General features: G+C 43.0%; 2 protein-coding genes across 2 annotated transcripts; both read right to left on the bottom strand.

The window, feature by feature from the left end:
• Window positions 1–17,732: 17,732 nt before the first annotated feature.
• LOC131294498 (ficolin-2-like) lies at window positions 17,733–18,470 on the bottom strand. The gene has a single exon (XM_058322545.1). The coding sequence runs from the start codon at window positions 18,468–18,470 to the stop codon at window positions 17,733–17,735; it is 738 nt and encodes a 245-aa protein (XP_058178528.1).
• A 1,340-nt stretch (window positions 18,471–19,810) lies between these two features.
• On the bottom strand, window positions 19,811–25,239 carry LOC131294497 (fibrinogen-like protein 1). The gene is made up of 3 exons (XM_058322544.1): window positions 25,014–25,239; window positions 23,447–23,640; window positions 19,811–20,407 (listed from the first exon to the last, which is right to left on the bottom strand). The coding sequence occupies exons 1-3, from the start codon at window positions 25,237–25,239 to the stop codon at window positions 19,811–19,813; spliced, it is 1,017 nt and encodes a 338-aa protein (XP_058178527.1).
• Window positions 25,240–25,770: the final 531 nt, after the last annotated feature.

Here is a 25,770-nt window from a genome sequence, read left to right as displayed (position 1 = left end):
TAACAAAACAACATTTCATTTTCCTGATGCGTATAATTTATTTACAGTGCTAGGCAGTTGTCATGCCAACTGCGGAAAATTCCACTTGTTGGCGTTCTTTGAAAAATATCTCACGGTGTTAACGAATGCAACCGGAAGGCAACGGAGGAAAACCATGACCATCTTAATGGTTCATACCTGATGATTTTTCCTATGCTTTTTTCGCAATTTCCAACTCTTGAAGGTCGTTCGTTGTTTTGTTGAAGCGCATGCCAACACAAAGCCTACTTGGAGGTGGCGAAAATAAAAGAACAATCCGAATTCAAACGAATTGTCACGAGCCGCAAAGATTTCATTTCGTCGTCTCTTCTCTCCCCTCCATTCCTTCCCCTAGCTTCGCCTACCGGTTGTGGGCAGACACGGGAGCCACCAGGGACAAGGCCGCGGTATTTCGCCGCTCGCCATGACGCGTGCACCATTTATCAGAGTGATTTATGGATTCTGATTTGATTTGATATTTATGAGCCTCCTCTTGGCTTGGTCGAACGGTTTGGGCGAGTACCGCAACCTCGAGTTGCATCGGATGTGTGGTTAGTAGTGTATTTTTCTCGCCTAGCAGCTCCCTGCAAGCAGTGCGACCATATGACAGTACGATCGCTCGGGACTCGCCCACTTCCGCTCGCCGACAAGCGCGAAGAATATTAATCATATTCGCTTTCGGGTCGGTCTCCTAATGATTGTGCTGAAGGATAGAATGAAACATTTATTGCTCGACAAAAGGTCGTTGTATTCGATATGCGGGGTGGTCGGAGGAACGGCAAGCGATTTTCATTTGCGCACCAGAATTGATACGTCCTGGGGAGGAAAACAATACGGAAGAGAAAAAATTACCCACCGATTCCTTTCGAGACCGTTTTGCTGCCAACGGATGTCTGGTAGTCAAACTTGCCGTTTGAGATGCAAATTGTCTTCATCGTTTCAAAAGGGCAGACCCCCATGTGAGTGATTGCAAATTTGGCAAGTTTATTGTTCTTTTATTGGCTCACAACAGCTGTTGAAACTAAACGAAAATAACACGCAAAATCAAATCAAAATACAGATTGATCTCTATATGCTCAAATACTTAATTGAATTTGATTAATGTTTTATTTTTCTTTAAAATTAAGGAAGGCTCAAGAATAAGACTATTTGCTTCAGTTTAAGCTAAAAAAGGTATGTGCACTAGCATTAAAATGCTACCGAATTTTTTATTTTACAAGGCAAACAAAGTCTGCTCGGATTGCAACAAGCTCTATTTATTTCAATTAGAGTAGCGCATAAAAATTGTAGCTCAATCGATAACTCCCTGTTTTTGAAGAAGTTTCACGCCCACTTGCTCAGGTTTCATGTTTATCATGTAATAAAATGACTGTATAATTTATTGTGTTCACTTCCATTTAATATTTGCTAAATTATTATTTCTTAGTTTTTACAAACTGTTGTAGATTAATTACAAACACGAACAAGAGGTTTTCGATGTATTGGAGCTCAGTATTGGTTACAATTAAAATTATATTACATACTTTCCCATGTTTTCCCACAACGACAAAGGTCAAAGGTCCAGCATCGAACAGTTTTGATCGCATGTTTTGCGTGACATTGGGCACGAGTCAACAATCCACCCGGTTTCCGTTCACTCTCTCCCCCCCCATCGAGTCACCTTCCCCTCTGTGTACATCGCAAGTGAAAAGTTTTATGTATGCCGTGTTGAGGTAAAATAACAATTATCAACAAACTGATGGTGAAGAGGAAGAGTAGGGGGCTCGAAGCCACGTGCAAGCAACCCCCCGTCCGTTTCGTTCGAACCGCAACACCATCCGGAACATGGCATTCTTCGATTTCCACCTGTTACACCCCCCCCCCCTCCCCCCCCTTGTTCGACACGTTTTGTAGTTCAACCGGTTAAATAGTAGTTTTCTCACTTTCGTTTCCTTTATCCTTGCCTCTCGTTCTTTCTCCTTTTCTCTTCCTTTCTTTTTTGTTCTCCCTAATGGTTTTTTAGGTTAGTTTAAGGGGGAGCCTTTTCGAGTGGCCGTTGTTGACTGTGATAAGCACTGAAGTGTCCGTCAGTTTCACCAATTAAGCAGCAAACTACATGCGAACAAGAAACAGATTGTGATTGTTTTTTATTGCCTTTGTTGTCGCGAAATAATTCGGTTCGAAATCAGAACAAGAAAATTAAATCTCGAAACGATACCGATCGTGGTGATATTTTATCGAAAAATCAGCCCTTGAGTCGACAGGAGTAACGACCGACGGTGGGCCAAGAACGTGTAGCATGATAGCAACTGCTGCGCGCGAAGGTGAACCGGTACATGCCCCAGCTTATCAAAGCCCCCCCCCGATGTTGTCCCTTAACGGCTGTTCCGTTGTGATGCGATAAGATACTCCGGAGATGAATGGCACAACTAGCGGCTGAAGTGGCCCCATTAGCTCGAACGTGGTGTATCATCGGATTCCCAGTTGACGTGCTACGGAGCTGAAACGCGAATAGCTCAATGGAAAGATTTCCTCCGGGAGGAATGCAACCGCCCAGCGTTGTCATCTCTAGAGGGTGATTGCATGGTCTCATCAGGCAAAGGTCGGCTACATTGTCGTTTTCCACCCGGACGGGAAAACATATGTCGCTTCTTGCGCTCTTCTTCGTGCGCCCGTGTTTTCATTCGCTGCCGGCTCTAAAATCATATTAATCAACGAGATAAGAAACCCCGACCACATCTCAGCGTGAACGATTTGAGTGGTTGTCGAGCGCGCCCGGGGACGTGGGGAGGGATCCGCCTGGAGGGAGGACGATAGAAATCGGAGCCAGCGAGAGGCAAGATATGAGTAGTTCGAGCAGGATGGGAACGGCGGGAAGAAACTCGACGGCCGTGGGCGACGGGGGCAATCACACATCGGTGGCGACGGTGTACACGGATCCAGCACATTCGTCGACGTCGTTGTCGTTACCAGCGGAGAAGGCACCCGGTGAGCCCGCCAAGCCGGTGGATAGTAATTTCCTGACTGCGCGCGCGGCACGTGAAGGAACGCCACCGCGGGCGGATGCACAGATCGAGCTAGGCGTACCACCGCGTGTCCCACCCCGAGAGGGTGCCGAAGTGGGTGGTGGTAGTGAAAGTGTCGGCGCTAGTGGAAGCGGCACCAGTGAAGGTCAACCGAAGAAGAAGGTCATCCGGCGCATCGTCAAGGTTCGGCGGGTCGTCAAGAAGATGAAGAAAAAGGACGAAAAGTTCTGTGAGTGATCATGATTGCTTTTCCGTTCATGTGTCTCTGTTCACGACCCCGACTGGTACTGTAAATACGTGTGCAAATGTGTGTGAGGACGGTCCCCAAAGACAAAAGGAAACTCAACGCGGCGTTGAAAGAAAACAAATGGAAACCTTGACCTTCGACCGGAAAACCCATGGCGTTAGCGAGACTAAAAAGCGAGGAGTCGACAGGCGAGACCACTTGAACGAGGACATCGTCATCATCGAGTGTGGTGCAACTATGCATGAGACAAACAAAAAAAAACCCTCCAACTTGAGCTCGACAAATAAGACCTCTTTCGAAAGATAGAGGGAGGGATAGAGTGAAAAGAAAAACGGAACAAGCAAAAACTATGACAAGTTTCGGACACAGATTTTAAGCGCCATCGTTGATGCTGTTGATGATGATGATGATGGGGACGACGATGGTGGTGATCAACGGCGCTATAAAGATGACGGCGACAACGACACTTCGGGCAAACAACCGACGGACGAACGCGATAAGATACGCCGCTGTACCGAGTACTTAAACGACAACAACGACGACGACAACGACGACGAAGTTAAATTGCGTTTGCAGACGGAATGTACTGCTTTTTTCCGTGTTCGAATCAAACACAATACACGGGGGAAAGCTTTCGGGGAGGGAGAGGGACGTGGTTTACTCGATAACAACGAAACATTGGTTTGATAATCACCATCGATCGGGCTTCGTGTTCTATCGCCGGCTCACTTCATTAGTTGCGCTAATCAATTAACCGATTCGAATCGGCGAGCGAATCGCGATATCTTTATTACCTCGGCGTTCCACGACAGTTGGTTTTGTTTTGTGGGTGTGTGTGTGTGAGGGTGTGAAAATAATAACCACTCTTTGGGGCGGAGAAAACACTTACCAAGCACCAGTTTTGCGTCGATTACTTCCATTTGAATTGATATTTGAGAGAGGGAAACAGTACACTTTTTTTAGCGTAGAGGTTTCTTTATTCTCTGCAATTTAGTGCATTTGATTTACTTTTACCGAAGGCACTAATCTGTTATAAATTCGTGCAGTTTATATGTTTAGGGCTATTCCTGTTTTACATATGGAAGCATTAAATTTACCAATCTATTTGAGAAATCAAACCGAAAAGATTTACTTGAATTTGGAAAGGAAGTTACGTTATTTAGGTTTAAACAAATATTAAAAACAGATATATACATTACATATATAAATGTAATTATTTTTTAGATAACCACAAAACATTAATCTTCGCCATTCTGAGCATTCAATGAGAGTTTGGATGCTAAGATAGTTCCAACAGAAAAGACATGTGGTTAAATTACTCCTGAGAAGAGAAACTACACAACCAATTGATTTATTATTCAATTTTACATTTGTTCCGTTCAATAATGCATTGCTGCTCCATGTTTCAGACCAACATGCCTAAGTTTTTAAATATTTATAATTTTCTACATTATTTGATTCGTTATTTTATTTAGTTCATAGCCTTTAAATGGTTTACTTATCGAAAAAAGTTTGTTTATTGTTCTCAAATTTAAATAGGCAATTCTAGTTAGGTAAGAACTAAACAAATATCTACCAGAAATGGTCGATTTTTATGAAACGACTGCGGTATAATTAATTATTTAAATCAGCTAAACAAAGAAACTTTTTTTTTTCTATGAAAAAAATTAACTGATTTGCATGTTTTTAAACATGGTCAGTTCGAGAGGCGAACTCACAAAACTATGAAAGCTTCATAGTTCCGCTTCTTCATGCGGCCTTACCGGAGGGAAAACAATAAACCAAGGTGAGGTAATGCGTTATTATTCCCCCAGCGCACGCACACCAAATTATCAACACTTGCAGACCTTCGGGGAACAGCCTTCCGACAGTCTGTGTGGAACGAGTCGCGGAACACCTGGGAGGGTGGTTAATTTCGGTGACTTTTCCCAAACATCGCTTTAATAATTCATACTCGCCCATTAGTGGAGGTTGAACGTGGGTTCCGAGGGTTTCCCAGCTCGGTTTTCGACCCAGCGAAACACCGAGCCGGAAAAGCCGGAAAATTACGTTCCCTCCCCGGACCCGGTGGATGCGATGGTTTTGTTTTCCCTTTTGCCCGTGTTCCATCGCCAACTAGTTTATCAACCACTCACCACTACATACGGGGTGTTTTGTGTGAACCGGTCACATCACTTCGTCGCCGCCGTGATTGAGCCGATTTCGAACATTCCGGCAGCAACCCGGCCGGTCCCGTGGTCCTGCGGGCCGAGCGTGTCAGCACTTTCCGCACTCGGCTGTTTGCCGAGCTTTGGTCGCCATGAATTATTTATGAAGCGGCAACCGGGACTCCTCCGCTCCGCTCCGCACCAGACCAAACCAAACATGCCGTACAAAGTGGGTACAAAGTGTGTACGCATGCCACCGTGTGTTTGCCGGTGGGGTCTCGGTGTGGTTGTTTCGGTTTTCCACGAACGGAGTGTTGGGCTTCAGAGTGCCGATTGCTGACCCGACCGGCACGGGTGGAGGAAATCCGGGCGCAGCGTGTTGGGTTTTGGTTTTTGCACCTTGCTCGAAACCCCCACGGTGTCCTATAAATCCGGCACAATCACTCACAGAAACACACCGTGAGGGTGGAAAACCTGCCACATTCATGGAGTGCCATCACGAAAGGGGTCACCGCTGGACGGCAATCACAATAACAGTAATGATAATCGGCGTAATCATTTATTACCATCAAAAGGCGTAGCGTACGAGGCGAGACGTTGACGTTCCGGCACTCCATGGGGCTTTTCCACTTGGCGCTCAGGAACGCTGAGGTGTTTAATTGCCTTTTTTTACGCGAACACTCGGAAGCGTCGCTTAGCTATGGAAAATACTTTTTCCACTCTAACACGAAGGCAAGTACGGGTCGATATTTACTGTTGAGAAGCGTAAACTTAATTTAAAATCATTCTTTTCCATTCCAACAACTACAGACATTTGTGGTCACAATATTCACTACAAACGATGAGTTTATTTGAGCTGAATATTAGTAAACATACTAACCTCGATCAAGGACAACAGAAGAACATACATTCCTTACAACGCAATGCCTAAGCGGCGAGGAAAACATTTCCCACCACGCAATTAGCATCAATCGTAATCCGCGTGCGTACAAACAATAATATATAACACCACCATAGTCCAATACTCCTGCAAAAAAACAACGAGCCTCCGCACGATCACACGATCAATCATCGGCCGGCCAGCGGTACGATATGGACATGGGTCGTAAAACTGGACCTCGGGGCTCCATTGTTTGCCTGCCGGTGGCAGGCCGAAGATTTATTCTCCCTTTAACCGGTAAAGAAGGCACGCCATTAAGGGCCTGTTGGAAGTGGTTTTTCCTTGCTCGTTTCATTTTGCACCACACATTCACCTTCTTCCACTCGAACGCTCGCTGCTATGACGACGCATGATTGATCGTGTCGTTTGCTTTGCATACTAATATGTTCACTTTATTCGAAGGAAACAGAAAGCGTTTGCTCGTTTGTGATTTAAATGTTGATGTTGTTTGGAAGATTGAATATTTTCGCAAAAGAACTGCATTCGAAGCCAAGTGATTTTCTTTATAATTCTACAAACCTCTCATTTATTTTACCAACATGTGTTTAAATGAGCTCATCAACTGGGAGCGTGTTTCGGGAGGGAAATGGAAACCACCTTTTAATACAAAAACGCCTCAAACGGGGGAACACAGGAAAACACAGGTCCGACAAGACACACATGTTAAACTTCAGCGTGACACATTCGACCCGCGACACGAATATACACTTTACGGTAGCAATCAAAATTCCATTTCACGGTCGCAAACAAATCGCAACCGGTGGCAAAATCAACCGAACGCTGGAAGCAACAGCTTCGGCATCCCCGGTCAGCAAATCGGTCAGCATCGCCCTTCGCCCGAAATGACCGATTGTTCGAGCAAACAAACATTAAGCCGAACGCACAGCTGTTGACAATAATTTTCCTCCCCATCTCGAGCATCGGAAAAAATTCCAATCTTCAATCGATGGCACGGTGGACCGGGGGACCGAGGGTGACAGAGTGGCACCGAGGGTGGACGTATTTTAGAGTTGATCTTTCGCCGATGTCTTCTGGTTTGGCGAGGGGCCATAAAACTCTAATGGCCGCTCGACTCGACTCGACTCGTCGTCGTCGCTTTTCCAACGAGAATCTCTGGTTTTGTAATCCCCCGGGGAATGTTTTTAGAGGAGGGGGTAAACTGTGTGACTGGACACTGGGTGGGTGCCATGAGGGTGCTCGAACGTTGGACGTGTAGCAAATATTTCAATTCGCTACTTAGGCAGGGAAGGGAAATAAGCAGATGGCCAACACACGACGCAGACTGTGACAAAATGGTGTGGTGATTCAGTAACCAAATGTCTCTTTGTTGGCTGGTTTCTAAACGGAGGAATTAGATACGTTATTTGTAGACCAATGGAGACGCCTGGTGATTTATGGCAAATAAAGTTATTTTTATTTTTCTAAAAGACTACAAAACATTTGACGCAACTTTAACCATACTACGACGTATGAAAGAAACTTATCTAATGACAAGACGTTGTAGATTTGCATCAGTACAAGCGTTTGTTTCGATATTTCCTGTTTTCCAAATGTTTTCCCATTTTCCCGCTTTTTATGTTCGTAATTCAAATTGACATGGGTTTATCATTTTAATTGTTTCTTTCTTTCTTTCTTTCCAGGTAAGTAACGATCCGTGTCGGAGGTTAATTACAAAGGCAGGCTACGTGAGTAATTACACACCGTCCCATTTAAACAAACGCATTATCAAACGTTGTTCCGAAATGGATTGTTTTAGTCATTTAAACGAGTGCTTTCCCTTTCTCGATGGGGAAGGAAAACTAGCGAGATGTTTCACCTTTGTTTGACACACACCCTGCACATAACAAAAAAACACTGGTCCGGGGTATCGGTTTCGATTAGGATCGCTTTCAACCCGACGTCGACCGGATAATTCGTGTGATAAGGGTTACGGTTTGTGGCGGTAGAGTGGGGGTAGCATCCCTCCTGCGGGGCAGCTTTTGTCCAGACGGCGTAAAGATGGATAAAAAATTGTGTTACGTTCGAACCTGGGGGCAACAATGCGGAAAATGTGCCAAACACGGGGTTTAAAAGCAAGGCGACACCGATTGGCGATGAGTGTGAAGGTTTGGAAAACAGCCCACCCTATTTTTCCCGAACCTTTGTTAACCTTTGCTGGCAGCGTAAAACCATCCGGCCGGGTGGGTTGGCTTTCCTTTCTATTATTTTCACCTTGCTTACTATCATTTTTCTTCTGCCCGCGCGAATCGTTTCCTCCGTTCGACGAAAAGCTTGTCTGAACCCTCACCCTACGGTGTTATTGTTCCATGTTTCCGTGTTTCACTTCCGCGCCTGACACCGGCTTCCGTTCCGCGCTCCTAACGATCGAGCACAATCGCAATCCGATTTTTATTTTTTTTTTCTATTTCTATCTCCTCTTCATTTTCTCGCCTCCCCTTCCACTGCGGGGTTCCAACATACGACATGAGATTTGTGGGTGCTCTTCCAGTGCGAGGTAACCACCTTCCCGGCGTGGAAAAGCTTCCCCATGCCTACCGACAATTTATCGCTTCGTGCGATTTTCTCGTCTGCCACGGCGAGGTGTGCTTTTTCTCGTGTCCTTGCTTTCCCTTCGTTTTGTCTGCCCACCCTAGCTTTCACTTGCGTTTCGCTGGCGTAGGCCAATCTCAGCCCGGCTAAGCTGCTTTGTGACCTCGTTCCCAACACCCACCGCAGCGGGGGGGAAAGCTTAGCGAAGGGAATGGAAAATAATACCCGAGCGACTGGGGAGGGAAAGCGAGCAAAAACACACACAAAAAAAAGATACCAGCACGGAAAAATGGAGTGAAGGGAGCTCTCACGTGTACGACAATTTTAGGTAACGCTTATTCCGCTGTTCTACAACACGATTAGCTTTTAATGAAACGATGTTTAAAGGTGCGACGGAGAAAAGCGGATTGCGTGTCGGTTTGTCTGGTGTTGTCGTGTACGCCAGTTGACAGCGGCCACAATACGGATTTCAATTCGATTTAATTTCACCGAAAGCGTACAAAAACAACCACCACAATTGATGAAATGTAGTAGGTTTTATTTATTGTTATTCTATTTAATTGATTAAATAAGTCTGCCAATAGCGATTTACTCGTGGGGTAGATCTGAATAACTATGATCTTACATGATTATTCTCTGAATTATTTTCAAATGATCCTCTCGATTGCATAAAATACTCTTCTTAGCCTCCAAATAATAGGCAACAAACGAACTTAAAATAAATCAAAATTCAATTCACCCGAAATGAAAACTCGCTTTTCCGCTGCGACATCCGATCCAACCGTCCGTCCTTTCTTTCGGTTCGGCTGCGAAACAGATGATGAATACTAATGTGTTTGTGCGAACCGCGGAACGAATGAACACATTACGACCCCCCTTCCCACCGGGCGGCATCCTTTCTCCCAAATATCGAATCGAACGTAACATTTCCAACCGGTCCAACAGCAACATTCGCGTAATACTTCACGTGCGGCTTTCAACAAACGGCAAAAGTAGGAAAAACAAAACAAAACCGAAACAAAGTCCTATTGCGCATTTGCTCACTCCAAGCGTGCGAGCGATGGGCGCGCATTATTCATGTTTCAGTTCGCCTGCTTTGACTGCCCGGTGGTTGAATTTTCTTTTCCACTACCCGCCACGAAGGTAACGAATTGCTTTTCTTCTTCATTTTGTTTCGCTTTCTCTCGGGCTTTCGTGCTCAATTGCAATGGAGTTTAAACAAGTTTTCCATCATCCATTCACGCTCTTTTGTTCTAATTTTCCATCCTTTCCACTCCACAGGAGGGAGGTGTGTAGAGTACATGTTTTCCGTTTCTCTGTGCGTTCCTCTCTTTTTTCCATTTTCCACTCTCTGTTTATTTCCCTTACTTCAAACGAGAGAGGTCGCTTCTCTTACTCGAAATTTCCCCGAGAGCGTAGAAACATTTCCACCATTTCAGTTCGGGCAGGTCGTCCCAGCGCGTGGCCGCGAACGGTGCGTCAGTTTTTCTCTAGCTCTCGTCAAATGTAGGTCACCCGATACCCATCGCCGATTCTTCGGAGTAGTAGTGCGTGTGCCTGTGCCTGCATATGTAAGCCGAAAAACACCCAACCAATTGCTCCGGATATCTGTTTGTAGTTTCTTTTGCTTTCGGAAACGCAATCGAACGGAGCCAGCTTTGGCTTTTTGGATAATCGCCAACGAAAGGCAGCACAATTTGGGATAATAGTTCAACTGACAGCTGTGCGCAACCCGTACGGTGGCTTCCTGTGGAAAATCCTGGTTACGAAAGAGTAGTATCAAACGTGGCGGCCCCTGAAGCAGTTCCGTGAACGCTTTTCTTTGTCCTCCACGTTGCAAATGTTTATCAAGTGAAGTGCGCTCGCAGCGGAAAACGAATTAAAAAGATTCACTCGAAGTTGGCTTTGAGTTATTGGTTTTTTGGCTCGCGCAAACATTTGCCATACTTTTAGCCCGAGCGGAAGTGTACACAGAATTAAGCAAGTGTTGAGTGCTAAGCAGTTCGCCGCCACGGGATGGGAAGTGGATAAATATACAGCTTGATAAAGTGAGGATCAACAGTTTCATCCGTCCTGCGTTGTTAGCTGATACCGCTTTCCGGTTCACAGTTTCCACTGGCTTTCCAAACCCCCCCCCCCCTCCCCCCTCCTAACCGGAGCAACGGCGCAACAGCGAGGCCACGTGTTCCACGGAAAAGCTTCCGATCGCTTTCGCCTCGTGTGCACGCGTGGCACGTGAACGAACGTGAAAAGGGTCACTGCGCACTTCACGTTTTCCCCGCTCCCCCAGCAAACCGACACCCGCCGTTTTACACGCCGTTCCAAAACAAAAACAATCCGCCCCATCACGCCCAGTCGGCTGGCGTAGTTTTTTCCATCGCCTTTTGGCTGTGTTTTGTGTGTGTGTGTGTACGACGAATGCGCGTCGCATTTCTTGTTCCAGCGCTGAATAGAGTCGCATGCCAACAGGCAGGTCCTTGTTTTTTATTTGTTTTTGATTACCCAACCGATTGTGGTTAGATTGTCGATGTTTAAGTGTGTTTTTCTGGTACAAAGCGGACAGTGAAGTTCACAAGAAAAAACAAAGTGAAAACATTTTGTTTCCACTTGTTTTAATCACGTTATCCCAAAAAGTGACTCTTTGTTGAACGAAAAGTTCAATTTGTACTAACCTTGCCATATGATCTTGTTCTTCCTCAGTGTTTCCTCCCTAGCAATATTCGATATTGGTTCCTTCTTTAAAATGTAACGAAAGTGAATGCAAAAACAAGAAAATACTTACGAAAAAAAAACACCGAAACCAGTTGAAAAACCAGACAGCGTGGCCGATGTGAAAGTGTACGCTTTTATTTATTAGGTTTTTCATTTTCATCTTCGCCCGGCTTCGTCCTTCCTCGGAAAAGTGCGCGCGGGTTCCGATGCCACTAATCGGTCGTCGAGTGTGTAGGATATAACGTTTCCCGAACCCTCTGCAACGTATCTCTATTTCTCTTTTTCTCTGTACTTTCCTTCACCCTCGAACCCTAAACTCAACCCCAGAGCAAGTCAAGTGTTCCCCTGGTTCAATCAAACCATATACTACGCTCCAAGAAAAAATCGCCTTGTGTGAACAGTAAACCTAAATTTTGAACCATCGAACGCTACAGCCGGGAACAATACGGTGGGGACGGATTCGTGCCGCGTCCGGAAAATCCGTCCGTTTCCCGTGTGCGTCGGTTGAGGGTCGGTTTGGAGCGTTTCATGTGCAGCTGAATAGAAGAGAAAAGCAAAAGAGACGAAAACAAGCAACATCCAACACTTGGCAACTCGCAACCAACGGCGGCGGCGTGAAAATGAGTCAAAATTTCATCAACCTTTCGGAGATCCGAGGTGAGTTTGGCAGGCGGAGGCGTGGAGTGCGTGCGTGGAAATGTGTGAAAATGATGTGTTGATTTAGGATGCAGCACGGCAGAGGGGATGGGGGGGGGGGGGAAACGTAGGAAGGAAAAATGGTTCGTTTTCGTGCGCCGTCGATGGGTGATGGAATATTTGTTCACAAAAAGGTTCACTCACACGGTACAGCTTTTCCGCCGTCCACCGGATGCCGGCGGCATGGTGTTGATAGATGAGATCATTTCTTGTCAGCGTATAAAAAAAAACCGCGCCTCAAACCCTCTAACGACCGCGGGGGGAGTGAACAGCTGTGAAAGGTGTGAAAATGGTTCCCGAACCCCGGTAGGGAAAAGTTGCTACCTTTTCTTTTTACGTTTGCCGTTCTCAACTCTCCATTCCGTGATGGACGTGAAATTGGGTTGCTGATAAAGCGTATCCCCTTGGCAGTGAAGCGAATCGCGATGGGCAGTGCACTGGACCGTGCAAGATTCCGTTGCGCTTTTTCCCCCCCACGCGTGGACAGTTTCCGCACCACTTCCCCCTTCAACGATGGTTACGGTTGCTTAAAGGAAGGCCCTTTTGAGTCGAATACACTGTTTGCCCCCGCACCAAACGTGCTCCGTAGAAAACGTTATCCACTTACTCTGCCTTTAAACACGGTTACGTAACGTTAGCCCGAAGGAACGCCCGATGGCGTCAGCCTGGCTGATGGCGATGGAGGCGCCTGGTCGTTCAGTTGAGTGCACCGTTTCCGGGGGATGCATTGGCCCACATCCGAGGAGCGGCGTCGCGAGAGTAATCAGTTTTTGCCTTCAGCTCCGTAGACATGTTTGCCTTCCATTTGTGTATGGTACTTTCGTAAATATCGTGTGAAATACGTGATTATGTAAGGGCCACAAATAAGGTGAAAAAAGACCGTCACAACTGCATAGTTGAATTTTCTTAAAAGAAAGAACTCGAAAAGAAAGAATAACTGATTAAACTTCCTCATTTGGAAGGAAAAGTAAATCAATTGTATGAAAAATAACTATATAAATTGTGAAATGATGTTATTTCCATGATCACTCAGTTAGAGTTACGTTTATAATAATGCTTGTGCTTCATATTTTTGTGCTGATTTATCCTAATCATAATTTTAATGAGAATTCTCATAGTTAAAAGTCATTTGTAAGAGAATCTATATTTAGCGTGTCGAAATGTGATTCCAACCTACGTCAAATAACTTACCGCAATGGTAGCAATATGTAAATCGCCGCACGAATTTCTTTTTGGGAATTCCGAATTAATGCACGGAAAATTAACACACAAAATCAGATAATGAAACGAGCAGATGTTCGGTACTTGTCTGTCATTGTGTTTGGGTCTTTCACGACTACCAAGTTCGAAAAAGAAAAAGCAAAAACCGAACGAAAATTATCGCAAAAAACACAAGCGCACAGCGGACCACCGCCTGAATGTGGAACCGCAGGGCGAAGCGCAATCTGACGCATAAATTATCCTTTAATGTGGCTACATGAAGGGTTTTCCGTCTCGGGTATCCCCCCCCCCCCCCCATTCCTTTCGAGACATAGCGTAGTGGGTGGAAACGCCTTAATCTTGGGGTGGCCGTGCTCCTGAAACGTTGTTTCGCCACGCCGGGAAAGAAAAACGGCGTGGGAGTGTTGCGTGATCCGGCGCTATTTGGTGGCACTCACAGGACGCAGTGGTGGTTGGCGAGTGTGTCCTTGACGAAGACTCCTTCTGACCAGCGTGCAGGAAGGGATATTAATTCGATTTTTATATCCTCACCATTTCGGGCGGCCTGATTACACCGGACGTAGCCTTCGCGCGAGCCTAATGTTGCGGTAACAAATTGGTTCGGGCCCCACGAGCACGTGGGAAGATATTTGTTCCTTCATTTGTGCCGTCGTGTAACGAGAAATGAAGTTTATCATGTAAACAAACACGCTTGCCTGAGGCTTCGAATTGATCGAAGATTTTCCCTCGTTTTGTAATTCGTTTCGCGGAACTTTAACCGGAAGCAACAAAAAGAAGCGAGTCAAATGTGCTGGCGGTAACAGTTTGGGGCAGTTTTTTAAAACAAAATTAAAAACCATCGAACCTTAACGATCGACCAACGGAATGAACGTTGGCAGGAAGCGGATCTAATGCAGCTCCGCAACACCCGATGGCCCCGATTTCATCAATAATACGTATACTGCACAACCAAAGCGAAGCACGGAGGCCATCGGATGGAAAACTCTGGCCAACTTTTCGCCATGACTGTGAATGCTCGTGGGAAGCGAACGATCGTGCTATCTCTTGTCAGGCGAAGAAGAACGAAGGTCGTAGTATCATTCCCGAACCCGACGAAGCATGCACACGCAAAAGTTTCTATCTTCTATTCCCTCAAAGACACACAAACACCGCTGCCGAAAAGAAGCAGCCACTCTCATTCCATCGTCGGTCAATTTGTTTCCCCCTTTGCCGGGAATTTCCGGGAGCGGAGTGTACCTCGAACATCGGGACAATCTTTCGCCAGTGTTGGCCATGCTTTTGCGCAGCTGCTGGGACGCTGTTTGCAATGCTTCACCACCGCCTTTCACTCTGTTTCCGCCCTGGAAAAGCCAGTCTAGTCACGCTGGTTGAGTGAGCTTTTCCATCCGACGAAGTTGGTTGCGCGGAATTGCACGTAATCGTAACCCGGGGCAGTATCGCAATAAGCAAACGCAAAAAGCTACGACTTTGTGCACAAAAGCACCTTCCGGCTCTGCTTGGAAAACAGCTAACAATGTCCGCGGGATGTCACGGTTCAACCTTATCGCACCGGCGAATGTAGAAAGTTGAAGAAGCAATAACAAATTATAACACCGTAACAACAGGGTTTTCTGAAACGATAATGGACACAATTCAAAGGTGAAATTTGCTTAACAGAACTATTAAGATAACAGTAACGATGCGAAACCTGTTTGATGGCAACTGGGAAATGGCTTTCTTGAGAAAAGAAGCTCGTTGCATAAATTCAAAGCACGTTTTCTTAAAGTTCCGTTTTAAAACTTGAAACCTTCCATTCCCCTACAAGACCAGCCATCGCAAAGTATTTATCACAATAATTAATACCCTCGACCGAGTCTGTCGTTTCATTGGGCAAGAAATTGCTTGCTATTGCCTACTTTCTCTACTCGCCCTTCTCCCTCGCACGCAAGCTGGAAAATTGTGCGATCATTTATCGGCGTCGGTTAGCATACACAATTTATTGCGCTCCAACTACGGCGTTGCGGCTGCAGTGGTAATAAATTTCCACCCGGCACGATCGGCTCCAAGGAGGCTCGCAGGCCAGCGGGGAAGAAATGCGGTGTCCGATGCACCGGCAGGCGCGGTGGTGCATGTTTACAAGAGCTTGATTTGATTAATTATGCAACGGCAAATTTACTTTAAATTGTTTTGCTTTCTCGGCTCCGCGCGGTGAAACGGAAATCGTTTCACTTGCAGCGACCGTTACGGTTAAGGATCGATTATTTCGCCAGCTCGTCGAACCGGGCTTCCTTCTTTTGAGAAAAATGGTTTGAATGTTTAATGAAGTCAACGTGTTTTCTTGAGGAATGCATCAGAAATGCCTTCACAAACGTCTGCTGCATCTCGAATTGCATTAAATTTATGCATCAACGAATAGCTAAACCATCTTCTGGCGAAAAGTGGATTGCAATCGATACCCATTGAGAGGCACATTTCACCCCGAGCAACATGAACCTTCGATCGAACCGGAACCGGAATCTGGCATTCTAGCTCGTTATGGCACCGAAGAAGTTTGAAGTACACTTCCACAAATTGCGGGTTGGCAATAAAATCCTGCCTACGCGTATGCATCGAGTTGCATCCTACATCCCGGCCGTGGGAGAAAAATAAGTCTACCAAACAATGCAAGCCGTAACACAGAGAGAGATATATAGAGAGATAGAGAAAGATAAAAAAAACACAACAGAGATAGAACGAGATCCTCCTACGGGGAATCGTTAGCCTTGATTGCAGATCGCCAAGGCAAGCGAATGCGATACGAACGTTCGAACGATATTGATCCGTTCGACATCAAGGAAAGGAAAAGAAAAGCTAAGCCCAAAGCCGCACCGCAAACATCAAAGCAACATCGGGCGGGACAAACAATGCAATGGTTTTCCGTTTTGTCACGTTCGATCGTACGGGCGGATGAAAAGTTTCATCACAACCCATTGCAAGCATCGCTCGTAGTGCACTCTGTTTGGTAATGTTTGCAAAAGAAAGGCATGGTTTGAGGTGGTTTCCCGGAAGTGAAAAACCTTTTCCGTTTAGTTCGGGACGGTGCTGAAACGTGATGGACAGCTAAGCTATAGTTACCAAGATCAATCAAAAGACAGGTCGGGTCAAAGCTAGTTTTTGCTCTGCCATTGTTGTGACAGTTGGTTGAAAAAGTGTTTACAAAAATTTCTAGCATACTTGTGGGAGATCTCCGCCAAAATCTTCGCGAAGTAGGTAATTGGTAATTCTAGATCATAGTATCCATGGTCTCGCGGATAAAAACTGCTCTTCTGTGTGAAGTCATGGGATATGGATCCTTTTGCTCGCCGTGATTGCCGAAATTAAGTGTGTTGGTCAGCCTCATACGCAGCCTTCCTCCAGAGCATATTTTGAACGCCTGAATTCCTTGCTCTGTTGACGAAACATACCAAATTTGCAGTTTTCCTCACTTTTCTGGCTGCTCGTGACAGGTAAACAAAATGTCCACCAACTGTCAAAAAATTTCCCACGGTTTTTCACTGGTTCCATGGTATGCTGCGACCTCTTTTCCATTGACTTTGATAGTTACTCACTTTTTTATGCTTTCCACCCAATAAGCTTTACTTATTGCTAGTTTTTCTTAGCTTTGGTATAGTTTTCGCCCTTATTATAAATAGTTTTGCAAGTAAATGTTTGAAAATGTTAAAACATTAATTTACGCCATATATTTACGAACATATTATTACATTTGTTTGAATTCGTTCCATACGCTACGTTATAGTAGATTTTTGTTGGTTTTACTCACCAGTTTTTCTATTGCATAATTACTTACAATCACAATGAATCATTTTGCTGGTCATGGTTCACTCATAATGTTCCTTTAACGTAGAGGAATTGTTTCAATAATATTATGGGACGTTTTCTTCGATCGATATAACTATTTATTTCACTTTATTTCGTCTGGAAAATAAATTTCGTCTACGAAAGGTTTGAATTGAATATAATTCATGCACTTAACTAGAAGAGACGATTAAAATGCTGCGATTTTCTAACGTCATCTGAGAGCTAGTTAGAGGAACGACTGCGAAACATCATTGTTGCTGATTTCAACGAGAAGTTATATTGAAATGAGACCCAAGCCAGTCCCAATTGGTTATGGTTACCTTTTGGAAAATATCGTCCGTTCAAATGACTACAATAACAAAGAAAGAAAAATGTATTAGCATCATATATTTATCTACGTTTCACATGTGGTATACATACGATACCCAAGTGTATCCAAACCACCATGCTCCTTTATATTTTTCAGCAAGGTTGTCAATGGATTCATCATTATCTTGATCAAATATAGAGAACTTCAATCCATTATGGTATTCCAACGAGTCACCAGCAGTTCCTGAATACTTTCCCACGGTGAGCTTGTACTTTTCCGCCTCGCTCGCAATCTTGAATTCATCATAAAGCGCATAGGTGAAGTTTCCATCGAAATCTTCCAACAACACCAACAGCTCGTGTCTTCCCGATCTGGTCATAGCATGAAGCTTCTCCAAACCCAGCCAATGCTCTCCGTTGTCGTCTCCGAATCCGTGCTTGTACATTGTCCAGTTGCGGAAAAAATCGACGGACCCATCAATCCGTCGCTGGAACACAGTCCAGCTACCGCCGTAAAGCGTTCTGAGGTTAATTGTATCAAGTGTTTTTTCAAATTGTTGAAATTTTAATAACATTTCCTTGAAGGTTAACTCATTTTCGTTTTTCATTCGTCTTTCTTGCATCGTTTGTTCCATCGCATTAGCCGTCACATTGACTATTTTTCCAAATTCTTTTATTCGTTTCTCTTGTTCTTCCATCTTATTGTCCACGTAAGCCTTGATTTCCTCCAGCTGCTCCGTGTGGTACTCAAGTGACAGTTGTAGATTGTCCAATATTTCCTTCCGAAAATCGATCATAGCGTTAATGATTGCTTCCATCACGGTTGGCATGTCGGCTGTAGCTTCTCCTTCTGCAGTCCATCCTAAGCGCACCAAATTGCACAGAATCACACACAACAGCGCACTTTTTGACAGCATGTTTCACAAACTTCTCTCCAGAATTTTACATGGAGTCCGTCGAAGATTCTACAAACGACTGAATGTAGCATTCTGAAGAAACATTGCTTGAGTAATGAACGATCGCACCCATTGGTGCGATCAGTTACTTTAACATTCACAAAAACGATCAATTGATAAAGATTCTAGAATGACCTAATTTTGCTACGAATTTTGAACAGTTATTCCTGCAAAAACTTGTTTGTTGTTCACAACTGGTATGGATACATTTATATTTTGCTACGCTCTTATCTTTCACAGCGTTTGAATCATACTTTTGTTTCCAAAACAAATGAGTTTTTGTACACCTAAAATGAGTTTGTCACACGATCGTCATCAATCTAGATTTCCATTTGGGTAATTTCTGTACAAAAAATTAGAGGTTTAATTACTCATTCGTCAGATTTGATTGTATATTTTTTATAGTTTTTGTATGTTTGAATCTCCACTTTTTCGCCTTACTCATTTCTTCTATGAGTAATGATGTTAATGCCTTTCTGCTACTGGGCGAGAAGTGGTTTCTCAAAGAATGTCCCCGACATTCATGACCGTCTTCGATCATTCCCCGACTGTTACTTTGGATAAGCTTTTCTGAGCTTTGATTTAATTGGCGCCCTTGTTATAAAAACCAGACCATGTCAGCACGACGTGCTCAACTATGAGTGGGCCATTAAAGAAGAAAAAGAAGAGAGAAGTTATAACTAGTTTTGCAAGTAAATGTTTGAAAATATTAGAAAATGAATTTACGCATATCCATAACATTCCGTTTGTTCGTTTGTTCCACACGCTACGTCATTGTAGATTTGTTTGTTTGGTTTTGCTCAGCTGGTTTTTCAATAACATAATTGTCTGCAATAATATTTATGCAATCTACTATTTTAAAATAATCTACAATGTTCTTTTAACGTATTTGATAAATTTGACTTCGTCGGGCAAATACATTTAGTTTACAAAACAATTGAATTGAATAAAATTCTTGCACATTACTAGAAGCAGTGAGGGCGAAGAAGATATAATCCAGCGATTTGCAAACGATATCCGAGAGCTAATCAGAAGAACGACTGCGAAACATCATTGTTGCTGATTTCAACGAGTACAAATGCCGAAATGAGTCCCAATCCAATCCATATTGCTTATGATCACCGTTATGTCTATATGGTCCGTTCAAATGACTACAATAACAAAGAAGAAAATAACATTTGTATGAGTTGGGACACGATATGTGTGCTAACGTTTTACATGTGGTATACATACGATTTCAAAGAGTATTCAAACCACCATGCTCCTTGAAAATCTTTCGCGCAGTTATTGTCATCATCTGCATCATTATCTTGATCAAATGTAGAGAACTTCGATCCATTATGATAATCCAACGAGTCACCAACGGTTCCCGAATACTTTCCCACGGTGAGCTTGTACTTTTCCTCCTCGCTCGCAATCTTGAATTCATCATAAAGCGCATAGGCTGAGTTTCCTTCGAAATCTTCCACCAGCACCAACAGCTCGTGTCTTCCTGAACTCGTCATAATATGAAGCTGCTCCAAACCAAGCCAGTGCTCTCCATTTACGTCTCCGAATCCGTGCTTGTACATCGTCCAGTTGCGGAAAAAATCGACGGACCCATCAATCCGTCGCTGGAACACAGTCCAGCTACCGCCGTAAAGCGTTCTGAGGTTAACTGTATCAAGTGTTTTATCAAGTTGTTGAAATTTTAATAACATTTCCTTGAAGTTTAACTCATTTTCGTTTTTCATTCGTTTCTCTTGTTCTTCCATCTTATGTTCCACGTAAGCCTTGATTTCCTCCAGCTGCTCCGTGTGGTACTCAAGCGACTATTGAAGATTGTCCAACATTTCCTTTCGAAAATCGATCATAGCGTGAATGATCGCTTCCATTACGGTTGGCATGTCGGCTGTAGCTTCTCTTTCTGCTGTCCATCCTAAGCGCACCAAACTGCACACAATCACACACAAAAATGCTATTTTCATCGACATCTCTCACAAACTTCACTCCAGAATTTTCCGTGGAGTCCGTCAAAGGTTCTACAAACAACTGAACGTAGCATTTTGAAAAATTATTGCTGGAGCAATGAACGATCGTACCCGTTGGTGCGTTCATTTACTTCAACAATCACAAAAACTTTCCATTGATAATAATCCTAGAATGAGCTAATTTCGCTATGGGTTTGTGAGCAGTTGTTCTCCCAAAACCTTGATTGTTGTTCACAGCCGGTTTGGATATATTTATACATTGTTTCGCTCTTATCTTTCATATCATTTGAATCATACTTTTGTTTCCAAAAACTACTATTTTTTATTGATCTGAAATGTGTTAGTAACTCGATCATAATCAAACTGGATTTCCATTTGCGTCATTTCTGTACAAAAAACCAGGAGTTTACGTACGTGACTAGTTCGCCAGTTTTAATTGATTTTTTATAGTTTTTGACTGTTTTACCTCCTCTATTCTGCCTAACTCGTTTCTTCCATGAGCAATGATTTTAATGCCTTTCTGGATGCGAAAAGTGATTTCTCAAAGAATGTTCTTCAGGCATCTTTTCTTATTCTTTGGTGTAATTACCGGCTTCAGCCATTCTCTAGCTGTTAAGGACTTACTAGACTTTTTCTCTTCGCAAAAGTGTACAGTCAACCCTCTCTTACAGGGGATAGTTAAGTTTCCGTTGGCGCGCAGCTAAGCTATAGTTGCTCACTTTTTATGATTTCTACCCAACAAGCTATAACGTTTGCATTAAACAAAATAGACAAATTTTCGTCGGTGATAAGAAAACAGTTAACCAAGCTAATTGAATTAAATATATTTTATTGTAACGTTACATCTTTTGAGTGCTTTATTCCGACGGCCAGTAAGCTGGCCTCACGGCCCTTGGACGAAATTTTAGCCATAGCCGACAAAACCAATCGTGTAAGGATGTTTTTAAGTTATTGTGAGGCATTCATAACCGTTTGGATTTTAAAATGTTGGAATAGGTCCTACCTTTAAGTGTTGTAAATGTTTTTTTTTTTTCGATTGGTTGCAGTTGAAAGGCATGGATAGTGTTAGCAGTGTGTCAAATCCATTTGACCCTTTCAACTCCTCCGATCTTCTTTGCGCTTGATTTACTGTGGTCAGGTATGTACAAACCACTGAATTGTACTCTTTATGATGTTTCCTGATAAAGTTGCTTAATTCCGGAAGGCACTGCACACTATACACTTTTCCATACGTCGGAAGTCTTCACAGGAAGAACAGCGACTTTGTGCAAATTCTTCTCGTTGGTTTTCAGCCACGATATGACGTTCTATGGGAGATAAGGAACCTCAAAATATTTTAAATATATTGTAACAAACTTCAAAAGCAACATAAAGTACCAGGGTTTTTTACCTCATGTCACCGTCTGACTTCAAATAATCTTGGGTCACGTGGTTCGCGGTAAAACTGGATGTTTTAACACACAATCAAGCGTAGGTGGTTTGATGTTTTGGCCACGGCGGATTCAATGCAAACGATACAGCTGTCAAACGTTTTCTAAATTAAAAAGAACTGCTACTCTTTATACTGCTTTTAACTGAAAGTTGCTAGTGCTTTCCGTTTTTGCATGAAAAGTCGTTGAAATTTGTCTTTTTTTTAATGCAAACTTTACTTGGATGATTTTATCTGATGGATGATTTTATAAATAATTTGGATGATTTTATAAATAGTTTTGTAATTAAATGGATTTTTGGTTTTGGTTTTGCTCAGCTGTTTTTCTATTGCATAATTTTCTACAATAACATTCATGCATTCATTCATTTAGGATTATACAAATAAACATTTTGCACGCCTTGGTTGATCCATAATGTTCCAATGTGTGCTTTATAATATCGCAATGTGTCCTTTAACGTAGAATTGTTAAAATCATATTATAAGATGTTTTTTCTTTTCGAGCGAGATAACTTAACCTGAACATAACACGAAACAGCGAAGGCGAAGAAAAACGAAGATTAGAATCCTGCGATTTGCCAAAATCATCCGAGAGCTAGTTAGAGGCATGACTGCGAAACATCATTGTTGCTGATTTATATGAGTAGAAATATCGAAATGTAGCCCAACTCACTCCCCATTGCTTATGGTAACCTTTTATAAAATATGGTCCGTTCAAATGACTGCAATAGAAAAGAAAGAAAATAGCACATTTGCATGAGTTAGGACACGATATGTGAGTATTCGTTTTACATGTGCTATACATACGACACACAATTCTCTCCAAACCACCATGCTCCTTTATATTTTTTCGCATCGTTGTCACTGGATTCATCATTATCTTGATCAAATGTAGAGAACTTCATTCCATTGAGGTGTGTCAACGAGTCACCAGCGGTACCCGAATACTTTCCCACGGTGAGCTTGTACTTTTCCACCTCGCTCGCAATCTTGAACTCATCATAAAGCGCATATATTGAGTTTCCTTCAAAACTTTCTAACAGCACCAACAGTTCGTGTCTTCCCGATTTTGTCATGATATGAAGCTTTTCCAAACCCAGCCAATGCTCTCCGTTGTTGTTTCCGAATCCGTGCTTGTACATTGTCCAATCCTGGTAAAAATCGACGGATCCGTCAATCCGACGCTGGAACACCGTCCAGCCGCCGCCGAGGTTAAAGTTGTTATCGTAGTAACAAAGCACCAAGAAAGGATTTTCAATAATTCCAGGAAGATTAATGTAAAAAGTATCAGTAGGGTTTGATTTGACCCGATCACATGATCTTGGCAGCAGCTCGTTGCTCATCGCACCAAGTATTTTTTTAATTTCGTTGGTTTCATTTTTCATCCTGTTTTCTTGTTCTTGTATCTTATGTTCCATCGCATCAGCCGTCACATTGACTATTTTTCCAACTTCTTTAATTCGTTTTTCTTGTTCTTCCATCTTATGTTCCACGTATATTTTGATTTCCTCCAGTTGCTCCGTGTGGTACTCAAGTGAAAGTTGAAGATTGTCCAATATTTCCTTGCGAAAATCGATCATAGCGTTAATGATCGCTTCCATTACCGTTGGCATGTCGGCTGTAGCTTCTCCTTCTGCTGTCCATCCTAAGCGCACCAAATTGCACATAATCACACACAAAAACGTTCTTTTCAACGACATCTTTCACAGACTTCACTCCAGATTTTTTCGTCGAGTTTGTCGAAGGTTCTACAAGCAACTGAACGTGGTATTTTGAAGAATTACTGCTCGAGTAATGAACGATCGAAGTGGTACGCTTATTTACTTCAGCGTTCACAAAAACTATCCATTGATAATGATCCTAGAATAAGTAAATTTGGTTATTTTGTCTCAAAAACTTGTTTGTTGTACGCAGCCGATACGGATATATTTATATTTTGCTACGCTCTTATCTTTCATAGCGTTTCAATCATACTTTTCTTTCCAAAAACTACTAGTGTTTGTTCACCAAAAAACCAGGAGTTCACGTACTTGACTAATTCGATAGTTTTAATAGATTTTTTATAGTTTTTGACTGCTTTACCTCCTCTATTCTGCCTTACCCGTTTCTTCCATGAGTAATGATTTTAATGTCTTTCTGCTACTGTGCGAGAAGAGGTTTCTTAAAGAAAGTTCAAAGACATACTAGACTTTTTCTCTTCGTAAACGTGGACAGTCAGTCCACTCTTACAGGGGAGAGCTCAGTTTCAATTGGTGTGCAGCTCAGCTATATTTACCCACTTTTTGTATTTAGTCAACCCAACAAACTTTACTTGGATTAGTTTTTCTGAGCTCTTATAGAATTGGCATCCTTGGTATAACAAAGTGTTGCAAGTAAATTTTTGAAAATTAATTAACGCCAAACTATATCATTCCGTTTGTTTGTTCTTTCCATACGTTACGTCATAGTAGATTTGTTTTTGGTTTTGCTCAGCTGTTTCTCCATTGCAATGTTTCTTTATCGCAGAGGGATTGTTTTAATATTATGAGATACTTTTTTCAATCGAAATAACTATTTATTTCATTTTATTTCGTCCAATAAATACGTTTAGTTTACAAAACCATGAAATTGAATATAACTCCTGCACTGCACTTTAAGCAGCGTGGGCGAAGAAAAACGAAGATTACATTTCTGGGATTTTTTAACGTCATCTGAGAGCTAGTTAGAGGCACGATTGCGAAACATCATTGTTGCTGATTTCATAGAGTTCAAATGTCGAAATGAGTCCCAATCCAATCCATATTGTTTGTGATCACCGTTATGTCTATATGGTCCATTCAAATGACTACAATAACAAAGAAGAAAATAACATTTATATGAGTTGGGACACGATATGTGTGTCTACGCTTTATATGTGCTATACATACGATTCCAAAGAGTATTCAAACCACCATGCTCCTTGAAAATCTTCCGCGCAGTTACTGTCATCATCTGCATCATTATCTTGATCAAATGTAGAAAATTTCATTCCATTATGACCTTTCAACGAGTCACCAGCGGTACCCGAAAAGTTTCCAACGGTGAGCTTGTACTTTTCCTCCTCGCTCGCAATCTTGAATTCATCATAAAGAGCATAGGCTGTGTTTCCTTCGAAATCCTCCATCAGCACCAACAGCTCGTGTCTTCCTGAACTGGTCATAGCATGAAGCTGCTCCAAACCAAGCCAGTGCTCTCCATTTACGTCTCCGAATCCGTGCTTGTACATCGTCCAGTTGCGGTAAAAATCGACGGACCCATCAATCCGTCGCTGGAACACAGTCCAGCTACCGCCGTAAAGCGTTCTGAGGTTAACTGTATCAAGTGTTTTATCAAGTTGTTGAAATTTTAATAACATTTCCTTGAAGTTTAACTCATTTTCGTTTTTCATTCGTTTCTCTTGTTCTTCCATCTTATGTTCCACGTAAGCCTTGATTTCCTCCAGCTGCTCCGTGTGGTACTCAAGCGACTATTGAAGATTGTCCAACATTTCCTTTCGAAAATCGATCATAGCGTGAATGATCGCTTCCATTACGGTTGGCATGTCGGCTGTAGCTTCTCTTTCTGCTGTCCATCCTAAGCGCACCAAACTGCACACAATCACACACAAAAATGCTATTTTCATCGACATCTCTCACAAACTTCACTCCAGAATTTTCCGTGGAGTCCGTCAAAGGTTCTACAAACAACTGAACGTAGCATTTTGAAAAATTATTGCTGGAGCAATGAACGATCGTACCCGTTGGTGCGTTCATTTACT

Source organism: Anopheles ziemanni, chromosome 2 (assembly GCF_943734765.1).
Source record: "Anopheles ziemanni chromosome 2, idAnoZiCoDA_A2_x.2, whole genome shotgun sequence".
NCBI lineage: Eukaryota > Metazoa > Arthropoda > Insecta > Diptera > Culicidae > Anopheles > Anopheles ziemanni.
The sequence above is the reverse complement of the archived record's forward strand: the minus strand, read 5'-3'. Positions and strand labels throughout refer to the sequence as shown.